At 33.0% G+C, this 18,809-nt stretch overlaps 1 protein-coding gene across 6 annotated transcripts in view; it reads right to left on the bottom strand.

Annotated features, from left to right (window-relative positions):
• Positions 1-30: 30 nt before the first annotated feature.
• The window catches only part of LOC130904056 (uncharacterized), a 50,929-nt gene continuing 32,150 nt past the window's right edge, over positions 31-18,809 (bottom strand). For 4 of the 6 annotated variants that reach the window (XM_057816584.1, XM_057816583.1, XM_057816582.1 and 1 more), the window contains 10 exons: positions 11,067-11,222; positions 5,945-6,404; positions 5,564-5,853; positions 4,540-4,945; positions 4,218-4,484; positions 3,878-4,100; positions 3,001-3,155; positions 2,587-2,938; positions 2,235-2,529; positions 31-2,176 (listed from right to left, as the gene is read on the bottom strand). In XM_057816584.1, coding sequence (XP_057672567.1) covers positions 2,012-2,176; positions 2,235-2,529; positions 2,587-2,938; positions 3,001-3,155; positions 3,878-4,100; positions 4,218-4,484; positions 4,540-4,945; positions 5,564-5,853; positions 5,945-6,404; positions 11,067-11,222 — 2,769 coding nt within the window. In that variant the 3' untranslated portion in view covers positions 31-2,011. Of the gene's footprint in view, positions 2,177-2,234; positions 2,530-2,586; positions 2,939-3,000; positions 3,156-3,877; positions 4,101-4,217; positions 4,485-4,539; positions 4,946-5,563; positions 5,854-5,944; positions 6,405-7,424; positions 7,569-11,066; positions 11,223-18,809 lie in introns of those variants that run through there. The other 2 variants (XM_057816587.1, XM_057816585.1) reach the window with 2 other exon arrangements.

Raw genomic sequence — 18,809 nt, 5'->3', positions numbered from 1 at the left:
CTAGTTGGTAAGTGGGTGAATAAATACTACTTTTATATATTTATACATTTTATTTTCACCATTTTTGGGTTACAATAAATGTATTGCTACAGAACAAAGAATATATCTTTGGTATCATCGGCAAAACATTTTATAAACGTACAAAATAGATCCTTCATCCACAAAAAGTCAAAATAAACTAAAATAATAAGTATAATACATAATACAAAAATATACTTGTACAATAAATTAAAGTAAAAAGTCTGTAAAAAATTCTTATTATTAATATTATAGCCGCCATTTTCAAGAGTATACAATTTTTACATAAATTCTATTTTTCATACTACGCCTTCTGTATAGTTAGAAGAATCAACCTGAGAATGCTTAAAAAATTTTTGATTTATCAAAAAATCTATTCTTATAGTTTTTTGTTTGTAACATCAATAAAAACAGGATTCTTGAATATACAGAAAACATACCACGCTCTAGATTTTTTGATATAATCAAAAACTGCCCTAAACGATCAAATATTATTTCCTATATTAAAAAAATTTACACAAAAACGAAAAATGTTCACAAAAGATCTCAGAGATGTATTTTTTAATGAATCGTTGCAATTTTAATTGTATTGAGATTCCACAAATACTCGTTTGGATTGTTTAGTAAAAATAACAACAAATACTGATTCTTCTACTGATATTCTTAATTTAAAATCAAAATAAATTAGTTACCTTCCTTCTATTTGTGTAGCGCTTCTTCTTTTTTAGTTTGGTCTCTCTTTTTATTTTCTACTATATATGTAGTTCACGATAGACAAATAAAAAGCATTGAAGGGTTCCCAACAGTTTGTTCATTGCGAGTTTCTACTGCAAAAACGTCAAAAGTGATTTTAAGCGATTTTATAGAAAATTATAATCACTACATTTTTTGTTTAGACATTTTTCTCATATATTTCTATTCTTTTGAGATATGTTTTTTAAATTCTCACGTCGAAAAAAGCGAAAAATATGTGGAAATCATCTAAACAAAAAGTATAGAGATAAACTTTTTAAAATACACGTAAAATTACGTTTGACGTGTTTATAATTGCGATAAAAACAGAAATATTTGGTTTGCTGTTGGCAATACACAAGAGAGACCTGACCATGAAAGAAGAAGCGTGACACGAATAGAAATAAGGTAACATAAAGTATAAAGGTACAAGAGACGGCCCTCATCTCCCATGATTCAAAAATTTTGAAACTTTGACCACGAAATTCTATTATTTTACTTTATCGATTGATATATAACGTCACCTACCGAAGGCAAAAGATGGTGCCACGAGTGGCCTAAAAATATTTTGAGTCCAATTTATTTATCTGGAAGGTCTTCCGAAAATTAGGACTACAAGTTCAATATTTAGCGTTTCGTCGACATTCCAATAAAAAACAATTTCCTGATTTTGCTTCATAATTTTTTCCTATGAATCGCCCAAATTCTATTCATACGATTATGGATACGGTTTTTTCGTTATCGTGTATGGTAAAAAAGTTCCACCTCGTCAAGTACCGTGGCCTGAAAATTTCATCTTTTGGCTTCATTTAGAGACCCCCAAACGGGGAGCAAGCACAATATTTCGCATATTTTTGAAATGAGAAAAACTCGATCTCTAAGATTGGCGTATGTCAAGTTAGTTTACCTTCAGTCTCTGAAGACGATAACTTGGTTATCGAAACGGTTTCAGAAATTAAAATTTCGAAATTTTCATTCAATTTTATCAAACGAGTAGAGCTCGGAGAAATCGTCATAACTCATCTTTAACCATTATCAAAAACATTTTTTTGAAGAGATTATAAAGAAGCTTGTTTACAGATATGACAAATAATTCAATCCTCTATTTGAATGAATAAATTTAATTTAAATTGTATCCAAGTTTATTGATTCGGTTCAACGATGCCATCTATCGTTTTCAAAGCGTTTCCAATCGGTGAATGAATTTACTACAACGAGAAATTATGAAATTCTTCTAACGACCAAAAGGTGGCAATACTTTTCATACTATACATAGAGTGTTATCTTTACAAACGGATATTTGAGCCTCTTGCATTATTCTCAATCTAGGTCCAAGTGGTAAACCCATCTTTTGTAATCTATCTTCGCTTAAATAAGGTAGTTCTACCATTCCTATTCGTTCCCCTTCAAATATCGTCGCGTATTTCTGAAAACGAAAACATTTGTTATAAATATTAATTATTTTATGAAATTTCGTGTCGTACCTCGTATCCCAGTTTTCGTAAAAATAATCTTAACAATGGCGGCTCATCTCCAAAAAACTTCGTCAACTTTTTCACTCTAGCGGGATTAGCCAGAACAGGTAAATCTTTGGAACTGACAGCGCGAGCTGCGCTTTGAGCTCTCACGTTCAACATGTTTGTCTGCGTCCTTAGAGCTGCGATCTCTCCTCGTATATTCTCCATTTCTTGTATCATCAGATGTTGCGTACGCATCTCTGACGATAGATGAGCGACGGATCGAGCTAACGTAACAACGTGTGATTCCAATCGTTGAAACCTGACAAAAAAATATATAATACCAATATTACCATATTTATAATTAGAGTTTTAATACCTTTTGTTGATACCTCTAATATCTCTAACCTTCTTTCTATCTTCATTGGTTCTTCTTTTATCTCTAATTGGTCTACTGCTGACGGAACTTGACGGTAACGAAGACATACTTCCGTATCTTCGTTTTGTAAACCGAGGATCATTTGGTTGGTACTTAGCGGGATGTTTTTTAACTCCTAATAATTTAAGTACTTCCGAATACATTGTTTCCAAACCTTCTAACTGTTTCCTGATAGCTCTAGCATCTGTAGTACTTAAATCTTCATCAGTATCACTTTGTCCGTCTAGAATCGATTCTAAATCCATGGATCTTGTTGTTGTCGAGGTCATGTCAGTATTATCTAAACCAAAAACTGTAATTTTAAAGAGTTTAAATTATTTTTAAATCTCGATATTAATAATTCAATTCACTTGCTTTGTTTTCCTCTTAAAATCGCATTGTGGTCAATTTTTTTCTGCGACCTATGTTTCTGAGGTGAACTGTTGTTCCATCTCGATTCACCGGCTACAATTCTAGAATGATTTTTGCTTTTGTAACTTTCGTATTCCGGTCTACTACCGCACGGCAAGCTGAAACAATAAAATATAATCTTTTTGACAAATAAAGTAGTTTCAATCCCTTATTGGTGATGTTGATTAGAAGACTGAAGAAGATTTCCGATCGCTCGTGATGATCGCTTTATTGTGTCAACAATATTAAGAAATCGTCACCTTGATGCCGTTCAAGTGCAGCAACAACTTCACGTGAGGTGAATGGCTATTAGTCAGTAAGAAGAAGGAAAATAACCTGACCCCTAAACACCTGCTATTGGTCCAAAACTTACTCCAGCTCATCTGCAAGCACGCCTGTGTTTTGTACAGGATCATCTGAATTTGACGTTGGAACAATGGGGATGGAAGCGACCGAAGACCAAGAGAGTGATTTTCAGATTGTGCAGAGTGCTTAAAGAAGTAGTTTCTGAATGATCTGCGGTGCAATTTGAATAGGATCACGAATCATTCTATCGAGAAGATTTTATTTCGTGTGGTACCTTACTTCGACAACATTGGAGACGAATTTACCTTCATGCACGGCCGCACATAGCTAGAATCGTGCAAGATCACGTTGCAGGTGTAGATTTCTTTTATATATCTTATGAGGTTTCGTTACAATTGATAGATAATTATGTTGTTTTGACCGGCAGTGTACGCTATCACAAATGTTGTTAATTGATCGAGGACACATACCTTTCGAAACCTAATACTTCATGACTTAACAATAATAACGCAACATAGGATGCCTTAGATATTACCTGTTATGTTTATACCTCGCCGAATTTCTTGGAGTTGTATTTGGTGAAGATTGTTCTCCTGGTGATAAAGGGGGTAAAGGAGGTGTCATTGATGATACACTTTCACTTAGAACAGAATGAGGTTTTCCTGGGTTATTATTTTGTATAGATAATTCATGAAGTTTTGGTTCCAGAATATGTCTTAGTTCGTTTTCTACAATATCCACCCATTCAGAATCGTGACCTGCATAAATGAAAGACATGATTATTCAAAACGTAGATCAAATAAGGTTTTTAAAGAAAATCTACTCTATGAGAGAAAAATGGTGGAATAAATATATGTAAATTAATTTAATCTTACTGTTGTCTTGTATGTCTCTGTATTTTCCTCTGGTGACAGTAGGTACTGAATCAAAATGATCACTGTTTGAATCTACGGGTCCTGGTCTACGTCCACTGCTGTACGCAGCGCTGCCTCTACCAGAATCAATGTTTGATGAGGATTGACCACCAGTTTTATCGTAATCAGAGCTGGTGGCTGAACTAGGATTGGTTTTCTTTTGAACTTTACTTTCCTCGTCTAATTTCGCTACTCTTTGACCAACGTTATAAACACCTTCTATTTTTCCTGGAAAATGATTATTTAAAACAAGATTAATTATTTTTTATTAATTTCCACCTACCTATCTCTCCTTCTAATCTCTTTCTTGGACTCCCCTGTAATTCGTCAGTCGTTTTTTGGTCATTTTCTTTTCTGTTATCAATATTATTTCCATCGCTTTTTACTACTCTATCATTTAACCCAGGAGGATCTAATCTACGTTCTTGTGAACCTTTTCTTCTCAAAAACCCACCATCGTCACTATCCTTTTCCGTATCATTTTTTGTTTGAGTTTCCATGATATTTCCGTATGATCCTCGTCGCATTGGTGTGGGTATTTGAGGTTGAGGTTTACGGTTTGGTAATTCTTCATGGACTTCGTCTTCGTACGCTAATTGCGGTTGAGAAGCTGCTCTTCTCGCTTCGAAACTTCTTTGGCGAAGGCTATCACGTTCTAATTGTTGAGCACTACGTTTCTCAGGAGACGACTGAAATAAAATGTATGGTGATGACTTACTAGTAAATATGAAACAAAGATTATCTCAAAAAAGATTTCCCTTGATCGAAAACTTCTACTACCATAATGTTTGTTACAGTTGATATGTTTGGTTTGTTTCATTTTGAAGATTTGATCCTGGGTTCTTCTTTCTTGTAACTGTGGTTCTATTCTTCTTTCAATACATGTTCATATACTTTAGAAACAATACTCAATACCTTGGTAATTGTTGCAGTCCATCTTATCTTTTATTAATTTACTGGTGGTATCAATATTTTCCTCAAGTTCTATACCATCTTCTTGTGTTCAATTTGCTCTTAGCTCTTGTTTCTTTTGATCTTCAATGATCTGTTCACCTAATAAGATTTCCATTTCACCATTTTTCAGTATCTTTTCGTGTCTTAATTCTGCATTCCACCATTATGTTTATTTGCTAGCTCTATTTATTTTTGTTATACTATAAAACTATAGAACCACTGGTTTGGTACTTCTACTACAAATTGATCAAATTTTTTTCTTTGCCATTAATAAAAAATGAAAACTATTTTAATGATGATAACGAATTTGTTGCTTACTAACTTATACCAGCTTCTATATTGATGAAACTTACTTGTAAATGCTGCTGTTGCATAGCTTGTAATGGAACATAATTTGCTTCTCTGGGAGGTACAGGTACTTGTCTTCGTTGTGGGGTTGAAGCAACATAGTTGCTTTGGTAATAGAGCTGTTCTTCTGAGTGTTGTTGATTTAACATTTCTTGAGATCTAGCTTGAGCTAGTTGCTGAGAGTATTGTTGATTTTTCAATTGTTGCTGATATTGCTGTTGGGCATGTTGGGATATCATCTGCTGTTGCATGTAACTCTGATTATATTGTGATGTGATAGGAGGTTTTTGATAACCTAATAATGGAAAATTATTAAATTAAAATATGGAAAAGTATAGATTAAATATATTGCTAGAATGTACAATAATTCATTATGTTTTATTTACCTTGTTCAATTGTAGCCTTCTTACTAACTCCTTCATCAGCGATATTACCTTGGGATTTCCTCAGTTCTTCTGCCACGTTATTTAAACCTGCTTCTTCGCCTTTTTCTTCATTTTCTTTGTTACTTTTAAATCTATTTGACAGCATATCTTTAATAGTATTGTAAGTTTTGGCCATAGTTTTATTTTTCTGATCTTTCTGAGATGTTTCTTTACTTTCTATTTGTACAGTGACATTTTGGGGGTGTGAGGTATTAGTAGGAAAGTCGTCGGTAATGGGTAATGGTCTGGAGGCGGTTTTATTTGTATCTCCAGGAGCATGCCACGCCGTTCGTGGTACGGCGCCAGTTGAATTAAGATTTTGGCCATTGTAGTAGTCTTGTACTTGGTGATAATTAGTGCGGTAAGGGGATCCATTTGGATCATTGGATTGTTGAATAGTCTGGATCAAGCCAGAATGTGTCTAAAAAAATTACATTCTATAAACAAATTTTTTACTACCCTCGTATTCCATAAACATTATCCTACATGGTAGTAAAGAAAGACAAATAGTAATTAAAACTCAAAAATAATCGTGTGACTCCGCCCTTGGTCGTTAACCCATTCCAACAGGCTATTGACATGATCTAGCCAGGCATGGCTGACCAGCACGAAGAAAATTTAAATTACAGATTAATATTTCAAATACCAAACAGAGGAAGTTTGGAAAAAAAAACATATAAAACGATTTACACCTACAATTATTACAATATTATCGGTGAGTACTGACATAAAATTCTAGTTGCTTCTTCAGATGCATTAATAAATACGAGGGTAGCTTTAAAACTTCTTGTCTTTTATCAAATAGATAAAGTTCAACATATTTCTATATAATTGCGGTTCGTTTTAATACCATGAATTTTATTAAGACTCTTTATTAATTTTTATCAAATAATATCAGCTGTAGACTCATAACAACTTTATTAAGTATAATTTTTAGCGTCTTCTCTTGTAAAAGTTTCTGTTTGAAATATTTTCCATACTTTACAACAATCTAGTTTGCAGTAATTACCTTCAATAGCAACTCCTTGAACATCACCTAAAGATTATTCAAAGTATAATGTGTCATGGAATGGTATTATTGAATATCAAAACTTTGTTACATAATTGAATCGAAGCTAGATCAAGAAACTGATTGAATATAATATAAATAAAAAAGTATTTAATGAATTTGAGGTTGAATATTATAAAAGTCATGTACAAAAAACTAAATATGAAAAAAAAGAGGGAAGTATAAACTGGAAATGTTATTCGAATTTGGAAATATCTAATAATAATTGAAAATGAGAATTAAATATAAAGAGACGAGTTAAATCATCTAATCAATATTGTAACTTCCTCTTAAAAATTACCAAAATATAACCTACCTTTAAAAAAAATAACTATATTATAATTGGTGGGATATACCATAAAAATGTTATATTAAAAAAAATCTGATACAGACCACACTTACTGTTTCGTTGGTATTAATGGTGAACTCAACCATACTAAAATTGAATTATACTGAGCGTTCACCACAACAAAATCAACAATAAAAGTGAACGTTCTTTTACATTATTCCCATTCATTGTGCTGCCATCTACTCATTGGCGTAACGAAGACATTTTTATATTTAGTAATGAAAAGCCGTATCGAATTATCTTTAATAAACAATAATGAATATGGAATAGCAACGTGTTGAGAAAATTTAATGAGATATTTTATATTTTTTTCACAGCGTAGTTGCCATATCAACTATAGCACTAAAATTGTACAATCAAAAATTGTTTAACGAAGATAAACAATAAATAGTCATTGATTATCATGTCAATTATCTTCAAACGGTTTATGGACAACTAGAGGGAAGAAAATATATTGGGACTGAGGTATATCACCTTAAAATAAATTAAACTAATTCATTATTAATCCAATTAATAACAGAATCTCCTATAGACATTTGTCTATAGGAGAGCTCAAAAATTAGTTAATCTCACATCAATGATACTGAGAATTAATTTCTGTCGTTTGAATTAGTACGAATTACAATCAAATCGCTTTTGATTGGCCAATGTAATACTGAATTGGATGCTAAATGATTTTCTTTCTCTTTTGTAATAATGAATGAGATTTTGGCCTATTTAATTTCTGTCGTTTATCTTCTTTAATCTCAGTTAGGTCTATCATTTGTTGTGTTATGTGAATCTTTTATTTGTTTTTTCTACGGCACTGTGTCTACTAAGAATATTATAAGCATGTTCCGGTGATTAGTATCATTTCTAAAGAAACACTATCGGTCGGGTTGAGGAAGAAGATACGCTTGGTATGGTAGGGATAAAAAAAACCGTTGAAATAATTTGAGTGGCAACTAAAAACAAGAAATGATATGTAAGTTTACTCGTTAAAATGTATAAGGTGTTTTCCGAGGTTACTCAACGCATGCAAATGTTGTTATTTTGATGTTTGCACTTTCGTGGACAGCATTACAACAAATATCTCTCATGAAATATTTTGATATTTACAGTTTTGAATAATTGTTTTCTAATTAATGAGAGTTACTTCGTTAACAGTCCATGGTGATGAGTTATAGTTCTTGGGAATGTTATTCCAATAAAAAAATACTATAGGACACAATTTTTGTCATGTACAGGTTCAATAAACTGTTAAGATATTTTCCTATTTTTATAATAGATTAATAGATGGTGTTGATAGCGGTATATCGAAAAACACTAATCAGATTGCTGCCCGATTCATAGGTGGCATTTGAGGTTAAGTATTTGACAGTTAGCGTTTCTATTGAAGGTTATGACCAGCGGCGGCGCGTGATAAAATTGGAACTTATAGAAGTCGAATTTCTTTTGGTTTTTGGTATCTGTTTACGGCGATGATGGTTTAACTAATCGCATAATTGATTTGAAGATTTGGAAATTCGTTATGAAAGATTTAAGTCGCTCAGACCGATCTCTCACTGAAAAAATACATCAGCATGTAAGCTGTGAGGACACTACTGAAGCACTGATCAACATTTGAAAATTACTAAACTTGATAGGGTTTTAACGCACCTGAATATTACACTTAAGTTTGTTTTTCTTTTGTAAAGAGAATATTTATTCAAATATTAAATCAGAAAATACATTTCAGATGACCCTATAGTGAAATGTGAGGATTCATTTGAAAATAGATCGATTCCCTTATTAAATTCTTAGATCAAAGTGGACAGCAGCTCTATAATTAGAGTGAATATGCTACATCAATAAGTCCCGGGACAAGTACATTGCGTTATTGGATCGATAGAGTATAAAAAAGAGAAAAGAAAAGTCCTTAAATGTAAGAGAAATTGTATTACAATACTCCATGTCACAAATTAATGAAAATTGAATATATTGCTCTTCCAGTTGCTTGACCACTCAATTTACATACCAAATCTGGTTTCCAGTTATCACTATCTCTTCGTAGACCTTAAAAAAACTCAATGGAAAGAGAATTGGGTCCAATAACGAAGAGGTTGTAGATTAGTTTGGAAGCAAAAGTAGTTAGAGCTACTCTGATCAGAGTGAGGGTATTAAATCTTCAGATTCACTCTCTGGTTATTTTTTATCACTAAATCAGTTTTACTAATTTATTCCAAAAATTATTGTTAAATATATTAAAATGGGGGTTATAAGATAATTTCGGGCTCATGAAACACATAAACTTGACTTTCCGTTTGCCGTTACCGTAGACGTTTGCTGTTACAAAATTAAACACATTGAAATGCGTAACACCATTTATAGTTGCCGTTTGATGTCGCTGTTTGCTGATCGGTTTGCCGTTGGTGATTTCAACATAAACGAATTTTTTAAGCGACGCCATCTGAAAGTTGTTCGTTCTGTATTCATTTACATACCGAAAGTTGCGTTTTCAGTGTTCCATGTAGTGAAAGTGACAGTTCCGTACTGCAAAACACTTTCGGGACGCTCTGGAGTAGCCATTTCAATGTTGACAGTTGACAGTTTCACTTCGATGCTTTTGCATAAGTTTTGTCTAAATTGATGAATGACAATGAATGATGATGGAAAAGAAAATCTCAGCGATGAAGAGTTATTCGTTGCCGAATATTATAAGTAAATGTTTACTATTGTAGCACTTTCAGTCCTTGGCATACAAATAACTATTATCTATTCCTGTTGTTTGTTCGTAGCAGCTTTTGTGGCAATAGAAAAGAGCCAATCACATCCGTTTGGGTTTGTCATGTTTTTCCCAATAAAAAAAATCTTTTTTTCCAATATATCGTCCATAAATAGTACTATGAGCAAAACCACAGATTTATCACGACAACTAAAATCAGTACACACGTCAAAAACAATAACAAAATTTTTAAGTTAACGCAGCAACGTAAAGATGGTGTAGAACTTGCTACGAACGTCAAACGTCAACGTCATCCGCGAACGTCAATGAATTGTCATGAACCGGCCTTTAAATTTCAAAAAGATTGATTTTAGAATACAACTTTGGTTATATAAATAATATTTTAGGTTATTGTATATATACATCTTATATATCTAATGTAGAACTATCAGATGATGTACCTAACTGTATGTTTACTCCGTAGGGTTACCTATTTAATCAGTTAACTGTGTAAATCCATGTATGTTATTTGAAACAACCTTGTAATATTGGCTAACATGAATATCGTAGGTAACTACCGCTGAGTTCGCATCTCATCTGTTATTTCACCATTGAATTACTTATAACTAACAGAACAATAACTGGGATATCATCAATCTACATGCAATGAGCTGTCCCTGCCATTTCACTTAATGTAAAGGAAATTTATATGTCATAAACTTGAAATGAATGGCTTTAAATTTAATGCATTTACGTTTCTTTTTGTTTGCGCAAAGATAATTTATCTTCGAACGATAATTTTTTTATATTATTTGGACGGCATACATTTCTACCTGTAACGTATTATACAGACTCGAACTCTAGCTATAGAAATTTTAGTGATATAAACCATACATGGTTGCCAATTTCTTGCTAGTCAACAATCTAAGTAAAAGAAGCTTTTAGTATTTTTAACCGTTTTTAGTTATTCAAAGTATGTAGTATAAATTATTCAAATACTGACCTGATCTGGAAGAATTTGATGGTTTTGCGTCCAAGCAGCCATTTGCTTGGGAGGAACGTCGGGAGCAACCGCAACTTTACTTCTTTTCTTGTAATCGTGGAGTATTGGTATTTTGGAGTTTTTTTCTGTACTGGAAAGTATCACTTCTCTTTCGATCTGTAACAACGATATATCATATCATTTCGCATAAACTATCATTTCAACTTCTTCTCGAACTAAATGCTTGCATTAACCCATATACGTTAAGATGCCGACAATATTCATTTTCTCTCTCGTTCGAGACACTTTATCTATACTGCGCATGCTTGAAAATTCTCTAAATAACTAACTGTAGCGATCGGAGGAGAGAGAGAACGATACATTATTTGTTTCACTTAATTGGAACACCTCCCACTGTACTATACAGTTATTTTATAGGTTAGTTTGTTCTTCTTTCTTTTATAACTTGTCATTGTTTTATATAATTATGCAGTATAAATATTCTGACGTTTTAAATTTTTTTTTACCGGTACTTTAAATGTAATTTGCGAAAATCAACATACTTTTCTCATTGTTTGTATAACATTGAAAAAAATATTGTACGTAGGAGTATGCATTAAATCTTGGAATGTATACGTTCGAGTCACGGGCGTAGTCAGGATTTAGTTTTGAGGGGGGTTTGGTTTGAAGTAAATAAAACAACAAAAATATACTTATATGAAATTTAATATCTATATATTCATTATCAAAATTACGATATAGGTATTTATAAACTTTAAATGAAATGGTTAAATTAATTTCGTTCCTCTGTTCTAAATCTAAAACCATTAAAGAAGAAATCTTCGGCTTTTTTTTTCAAAATATATCCACTACTTCATCTGCATGAATTTCTTTTTCATAGAGCCAACCCATTAAGTCTGTTTTCACTTGTAGTGTTTCGTAAATAGTTTTTCAGTCTCCTTAAACTCGAGAAAGACCTTTCTGGGGTAGTAGTGTATACAGGAATAGTAGCCAAGATTTGTAGTAATTTTTAAATATTAAAATTACTTCTTCAATCTCAAAACTGGCAGTAAAATTTGAAGGTAGCACACCAGATAATGCTGATACTACTTTACGATGTTTGGTAAACCTTTCGACCGATTGTTGAATTGTATGATCAAGAAATGGTATAGATAATAATTATTTGTATGCTACTTTGTTGGACGAGTCTGAAATCTGAAACGAGTCCAACAAAGTAGTATTTCAGCTGCGGCGTACACAACATTTTTTAGACCAAGCATAAGATCCAAAACTTTTTCAATTACACTGCCACAACATTACTTTTTGTAAATAATTAACAAATTAATATTGATATTGCAAATATAATTAAGTACATTATATTCTTCAATAAATGAAACGTTTTCCTTTGGGTTTTTCGCCTTTTTTTGGTGACACCACTTCATAAAGGGCTCGTACTGTTTTTCGTACCTTGCACGAGATTTATCCGGCAACGAATTAAGAACGGCCGCGTTGCTTTCTTCGGTGAGATCAGGTGGCGTTAATTCGAGTAACGTTTCATTGCTGATGTTTTCTTTTTCATTATCAATCATTGTTATTCATTAATTTAGACAAAACTTCGGATAAAACAAATAATTTCAGAAAATTAAAAATTTAAGGTTATGCAAAATCATCGAAGTGAAACTGTCAACTGTCAACATTAAAGTTGTATACTCTAGAACGTCCCGAAAGTGTTTTGCAGTGTCACTTTTACTACATGGAGCACTCAAAACGCAACTTTCGGTATGTAAATGAATACAGAACGATCAACTTTCAGATGGTATTGTCTAAAAATTAATTTTGTGATACGTGCATACATCCAATGCAGGAATGTTTGTTCTATTTAATTGTCTTCCGACGACACGTGTCATTCGCAGTATACCACCATTTTCTTCCAGTTTCTTCTTAATTTCTTGCAACTGCATCTGCCTCCCTTCAAAAGATGTCGCTAGGTGCTACTGTATGTATTCAAATGTAATAATTTAACTCTCTTCAGTCCTCGTTTTTTTTTTCGGTATAATATTAGGTAATAGTTTACTTATTTCCTGGGGGTTTAAACCTCCAAAAACCTTCTCTTAGCTACGCCCGTGTCTAGTTGTTATAAAACAAACATTTGATATAAAATAGAAAGTGGTTTTGAATGTTTGATCAGTCACAACGTTTTAGGATTAGTACTTGTTAAAGATATTTCATTCTTATATGAATATTTCCCTTTATTAGTTTTTTTTATATATAATTTAATATTTCTGTTTATAAGATTGATACGTGATGTTGTGACTGTACTTCTTCTTTGTGGAATCATGTTGGAGGAATTTAAAATTGTTTAATTAGTATAGAATAAGTAGCAACGGCATCGAGACTTGGAAGTTTGTTTGTTTGGCCACCTAGATCTCCAGACTTAACTTGTGTAGATTTTTATTTGTGGGGTCGAATAAAAGATCTCGATAACACCGATACACCCACGACAAGAAATAATATGATTGAACGAATACGACAGGCAATAAGAATCATTTCAATAGCAGAAATTTGTCAGTGACTGATTTCATATATAGAAAATGATGGACGACATCTTGAACACCTAGGGCACAACTAATTACGTAACTATTCATCGATTTATGTTGACGATATCTTTCGAGAACAAGAGTTAAATAACATCTGCTAAACTAAAGCTCCATCTCAATAACTATATACTAAAAATAAAATCGTAATAAACGAGAAAAATGAACAAAGATACAATTTAAAAATATAGGTTATAATAACAGACATTAATAATGATTATAAGGAGTGAAAATGAAAATTTTGTTCTACTATTTTTACGTAAAAACGAAACATTGTACATAATTTCGCTATTCATAGATAAGAAAATAATTTCGGTTCATAGAGAGACCGTAATTATATTAAAACTTATCTATATGTATGCAAACTAATTCGAAATCAAGTTTCAACTTCTCCAACTAGTAGAATAATACAGTAGATATATATTTGGTAACTTATATTAGTAGATATAACTTTACATTTATTATTGAATTAAGGTATTCAGGTAAAGTGAGACCTAGCTTGGTAATAAGGGCGGTTTTCGGGGGATGAGGGAATAATATCAATACCAGAGGGTACTATTTTTGATTAGCGAATCTAACAAATTGTCAAATGAACTGATTTAAAAAAGCCCACCGTGGGGTAAGCGAATGTTTTTATCTTAAACTTCTAGGTGCAGATTTATTTGCTTTGTGAAGTTGGTTGTTGGTTTTTATACCGCATTATTTTCATATTTACAGCGAAAGACCTTCTTTAAAGAATAAGGAAACTATGCAGTGATGTGTTCAGTGTTGCCAAATCGATTTTATCATCAATGTAATCTCCTTCAAGAACTACAATGATTCTGTAACTTCTAGATGCCATGATTGTAGAAGGATTTGTCTTTTGCCTCAGAATAGGCTTCAGTTTCAGCAATTGCTTCTTCATTTCAGCTGAATTTCTTATCGACGAGTATTTTTTGAGATCAGGGAATAGCCAGTAGTCACTGAGGGCCAGGTCTGGACTATACGGTGGATTAGGAAGCAATTCAAAGTGTAATTCGTTTAATTTAACCATCTTGGCGATACAGTGGTTTTTTCTTGGACACGTGAGGCCGTTTTTCTTCGATTTTTGTTGTTTCTTCTTTTTGGATATAGTCAATGAACAATATTCCTTGCGCATAACAAAATACTGAAGATATAACCTTCCCAGCTGACTGTTGCACCTTTCTAATCTTCAGATGATGATCGTTACAATTCCGGAGTGAAGTGATTGATAAATTCATTCAACCATTTCATCAATACGTTTTTGTTTTTGATCGACTGTTCGTAAACGCGGCACTCATTTTAAAGAAAGCTTTCTCGTGGTTAAATATTCATCCATAATTGTAAACACACTGCCTTCTGAGATCTTTACCGTCTCAGATATCTGACGCTATTACAATTTACGATTAGATATAACCAATTTGTGGATATTTTTGATGTTTTCTAGAGTAACCACCTCAATTGGACGACCAGAACAGTCACCATCATCGATGTCTGTACGACCACGTTTAAATTCATCAAATCAATTACAAATAGTTCTTTTCGATGGAACAGAGTCCGGATAAAACTTTTGAAGCCATCGCTGAGCTTCATGAAGAAGCATTGATAAAATAACACACGAAATTGTTTTGAAAATAACAAAATTAGCTTCAATTAAATGGCTTTTACTTATTTCTGACTAATATCATGAAATTTAGCACATAGTCTTTTGAAAGTTGGTATTGCATAAACGTCATATGGGTTTGAGAACGGCAACGCCATCTGTCTGTCAGTCACACGACTTATTAAGTGATGTAATAAGTGGTTAATACAGCCTGGAGAGCGGGTTTTAACACACGATTTATAATTTTCTGGATGATGAGACGCAAAGCGGTCACAGATGCTTCCAGTATCAAATTCTTTGTCTTGTCAGTATAGTTAAATACCCTTATATTAGATATTTTGGTGAAAAATATCTCAGACGTCAAAGAATGTCCGCTGTTTACTGTGCAGAAAAATGTTACTTCAAAAATAGACCCATAACTTTTACTTGTACTCAAGGGGGTGAAGATAAAATTCTATTACTCTAATTTTGCTACGGATTCTTCATATTTTGTACTTCTATTTCGAAGATAATAAAAACATTCAGTACAAATATCGTAAACGTAATTTTATCCATTCGTTAATAAATTTGATTGAAATATTTGGAACATACTCTCTCATCGATTAATTTCCTTGTTTCATGCTAAATAAATTACTCTCGTCGCGAATTTAATGGTATTATCTAATGAAACAACGTCAATAACCACATCTAATTAATTAAAGGTTTTACTACTTCAAATTGGTTGTTGAAATAGGAGATATATTTAGTGTTTAATTTCTGTGTTCGTAATTATACGTTATCGAACTTAAAAACTATCAACAACATCATATTATCACGAAATTCGTGATTGGAAATTTCGGCACAATGTAACACTTTTACTATATAGTAATAGGTTATCACTTTGGGTGGATTTACTTGTCAAAAACGGAATATATTGTAATTATACAGGTTATTGAAAACTATATATTCGCTAGAAATGTTAATAATATAATGTATTTACATCATACATCAATAATTTCATTATAAAAATGATAATAAAATGAATAGGAATATACGAACAAGACATAGGTTGTGAAGCCGGTCCTGTCCGGTTATAATAGAATTCTAAAATTTGGCGACCCGTTTGATATCCGGCGGAATTGGTTTGATGCTGGTTTTTATCAAAACAAGGGATTTCAACTATTCACCTCTGGAATCAATATTTCGAAAATGTAATCCGCCGTTCTTCAAAGGAGAAAACAACTACTTTCCTGGCTAATGCCTCGTCGAATATTGAATTACAGCCCCTCTAAAGAGCGTGATGCAAATCGACCTTTTTGTCGATAATAACATCCCCAATAGCTCGTAATTGCAAGGAGTGGGTGTAATTACTGACTAGTTTCGACGTTCGGGATTTAGATATAAATATGTCGACCATGTTTAGCAGAGTTTTGTTTAGTTTATAGTAAATAGTCATACTGAACAGAAATTATACAAGTAGTGTGTTAAGTTAATCATAATTTACTAGATAATATTGATAAATTAATAAGTAAGAGACAGTATTGTGAATAAATAGTAACATAAAGGTGGATAAGAGATTTGGTGACCTGAAACTGACAAAATTGAATGCCGAACTGGAGACCCGCGAGTCGGAAACATCCGGTAAGAAAAGTGAATTAATAGAAAGACTAAAAGTGGCACTGGTAAGTGAAGGATTCGATCCAGAAACATATCTAAGTCTTCAACCTTGATCTCGTCAATTTCTACAAAATTGAACGAGAAGATTTCTTCCAAGGAGGACGACATTTCAAATCGAGAATGAGATAACAACGATGAAAAATTGGATGAATGATGAAGGATTTAAGAACAAAAGACACTCCAATAGAAGAAAAGAAGATCGAATATAAAGAACCATGCAATATACAAGCACCACTCAAAATAGAAGACATCGGAGTCAAGGCCCTAACGTTCGAAGGCAAGGCGTCTTGGACCAATTACGTTAAACAGTTTGAGGCAGTCGTTATAGTGAATAATTGGTCTAATAAAGCAAAGACAGTGAATTTAATCATTGCACTGCGAAGGAGACTCCTTAAAGAATCTGATGACTTTAAACAGCTGAAGAAGAGGTTGGACATGTATCAATCGCAGCTGAAGAGCCAAAGGCAGAAGTTTGATGAAACTGTTCAAGAGTACGAAATAGATTTGTTCGATTCGCTTATCCATCAGGACCGGAGAACATGATGGAATGTAGGTTTTCATTGACGGCCATGATATGCAGAGGACTTTTAGCCCATCCGGAAACTTTGGAAGGCTTCGGAATATAACGAGAATAGAACCATACAAGAAGAAGGTGACCGGGTCAAACTGGACCAGATCGTCAACTTGTTGAAATGTATGGTTAAGAAGAAGTCGAGAATTGTAATAAGCGTGGGTATGCAAATGTAAATAACAAAGTCCAGTTAGAGAGAAAACTAAAACTAAAACGAGTCGCCTAAAAAGAGGCCGCACCGAACCAGGATTTTGTCACCGAAAAGTTGACACCTTGTCTGTACGGCCGTACCCAGAGGACTATTTCCAGCGCAAGGCAGAATCTAAGGAAGCTGTAGTTTCAAGAGCTATAGTGGTCAACGAAGAAATAGTATAAATAAATAAGAAAAAAAAAAAATACAATAATATTTCATTATAAAGTTACAGGAAAACCGCTGTGTGTGTAGAATGTTTAAATTTCGTTGGGGTAATGATACGTTTTACCTAATAATAGAGGAATAAAATTTTTTCATATTCAAGACAGTATACAGCAGAAATCAATGCGTGTATTCTTTATTTATTATTTTTACCGAGAAACGCAATAAAAACAATTCATTTCAAGATACATATCGCCAACAATTTTTTTCTAATCTTGTGTACCGTTACCAATTCACATTTATTCCATGAGAAAGTTCTCATCGCTTTTTATTTTCAAGAAAACAATGTTCTTGTATATGTGTACGTAACGCTAAACGAAATTAAAATACCCGTAAGGGCCTTTTCATACTAGCGGGCGCGAAATCGTTGCGGACGCGCAACGAGATGGTTGCAAATGGCAGCGTGGACGCCATTTTGTACTGTCGCGTACAAACGTCTAACCTAACCTCACTTTAGGATGTGAGGGGACGTAGGTGCTCACTCGTATCATCTTGGCATCATTGGGAGATTCGGATAATGATACAGAGTTATTCATAAATGAAATTCAATTTAATTTAAGTAATAAACGACCAAAAAAGTAGAGAATTTAATGAAAAGAATGGACGAGAGGATGGATAAAGACAGAAAAAAATGGTGGAAGTAAACCCGAATATAACTTTGTGTTGTATCTAGCTGAAGATTTAAAATTACTTTTGAAAAAATACAAGCATATGTCTAACAGCTATGCTCAAAACTATCCAGGATATTTTACAAGTTCAGATCTACCCCGGATAATTCATTGTAGCCAATTAATTCCTCACCAAGCATTTATGACGAGAACAGATGGTACTTATCATCTTTTATTCATTTTTTTAATGAGTGTGTTGTGCGATGCATTTCTGCCACGCGTTCGCGATGTGCTCGCGGCGTGTTCGTGACGCATTC

This window comes from Diorhabda carinulata, chromosome 2, assembly GCF_026250575.1.
Source record: "Diorhabda carinulata isolate Delta chromosome 2, icDioCari1.1, whole genome shotgun sequence".
Lineage (NCBI taxonomy): Eukaryota > Metazoa > Arthropoda > Insecta > Coleoptera > Chrysomelidae > Diorhabda > Diorhabda carinulata.
The sequence above is the reverse complement of the archived record's forward strand: the minus strand, read 5'-3'. Positions and strand labels throughout refer to the sequence as shown.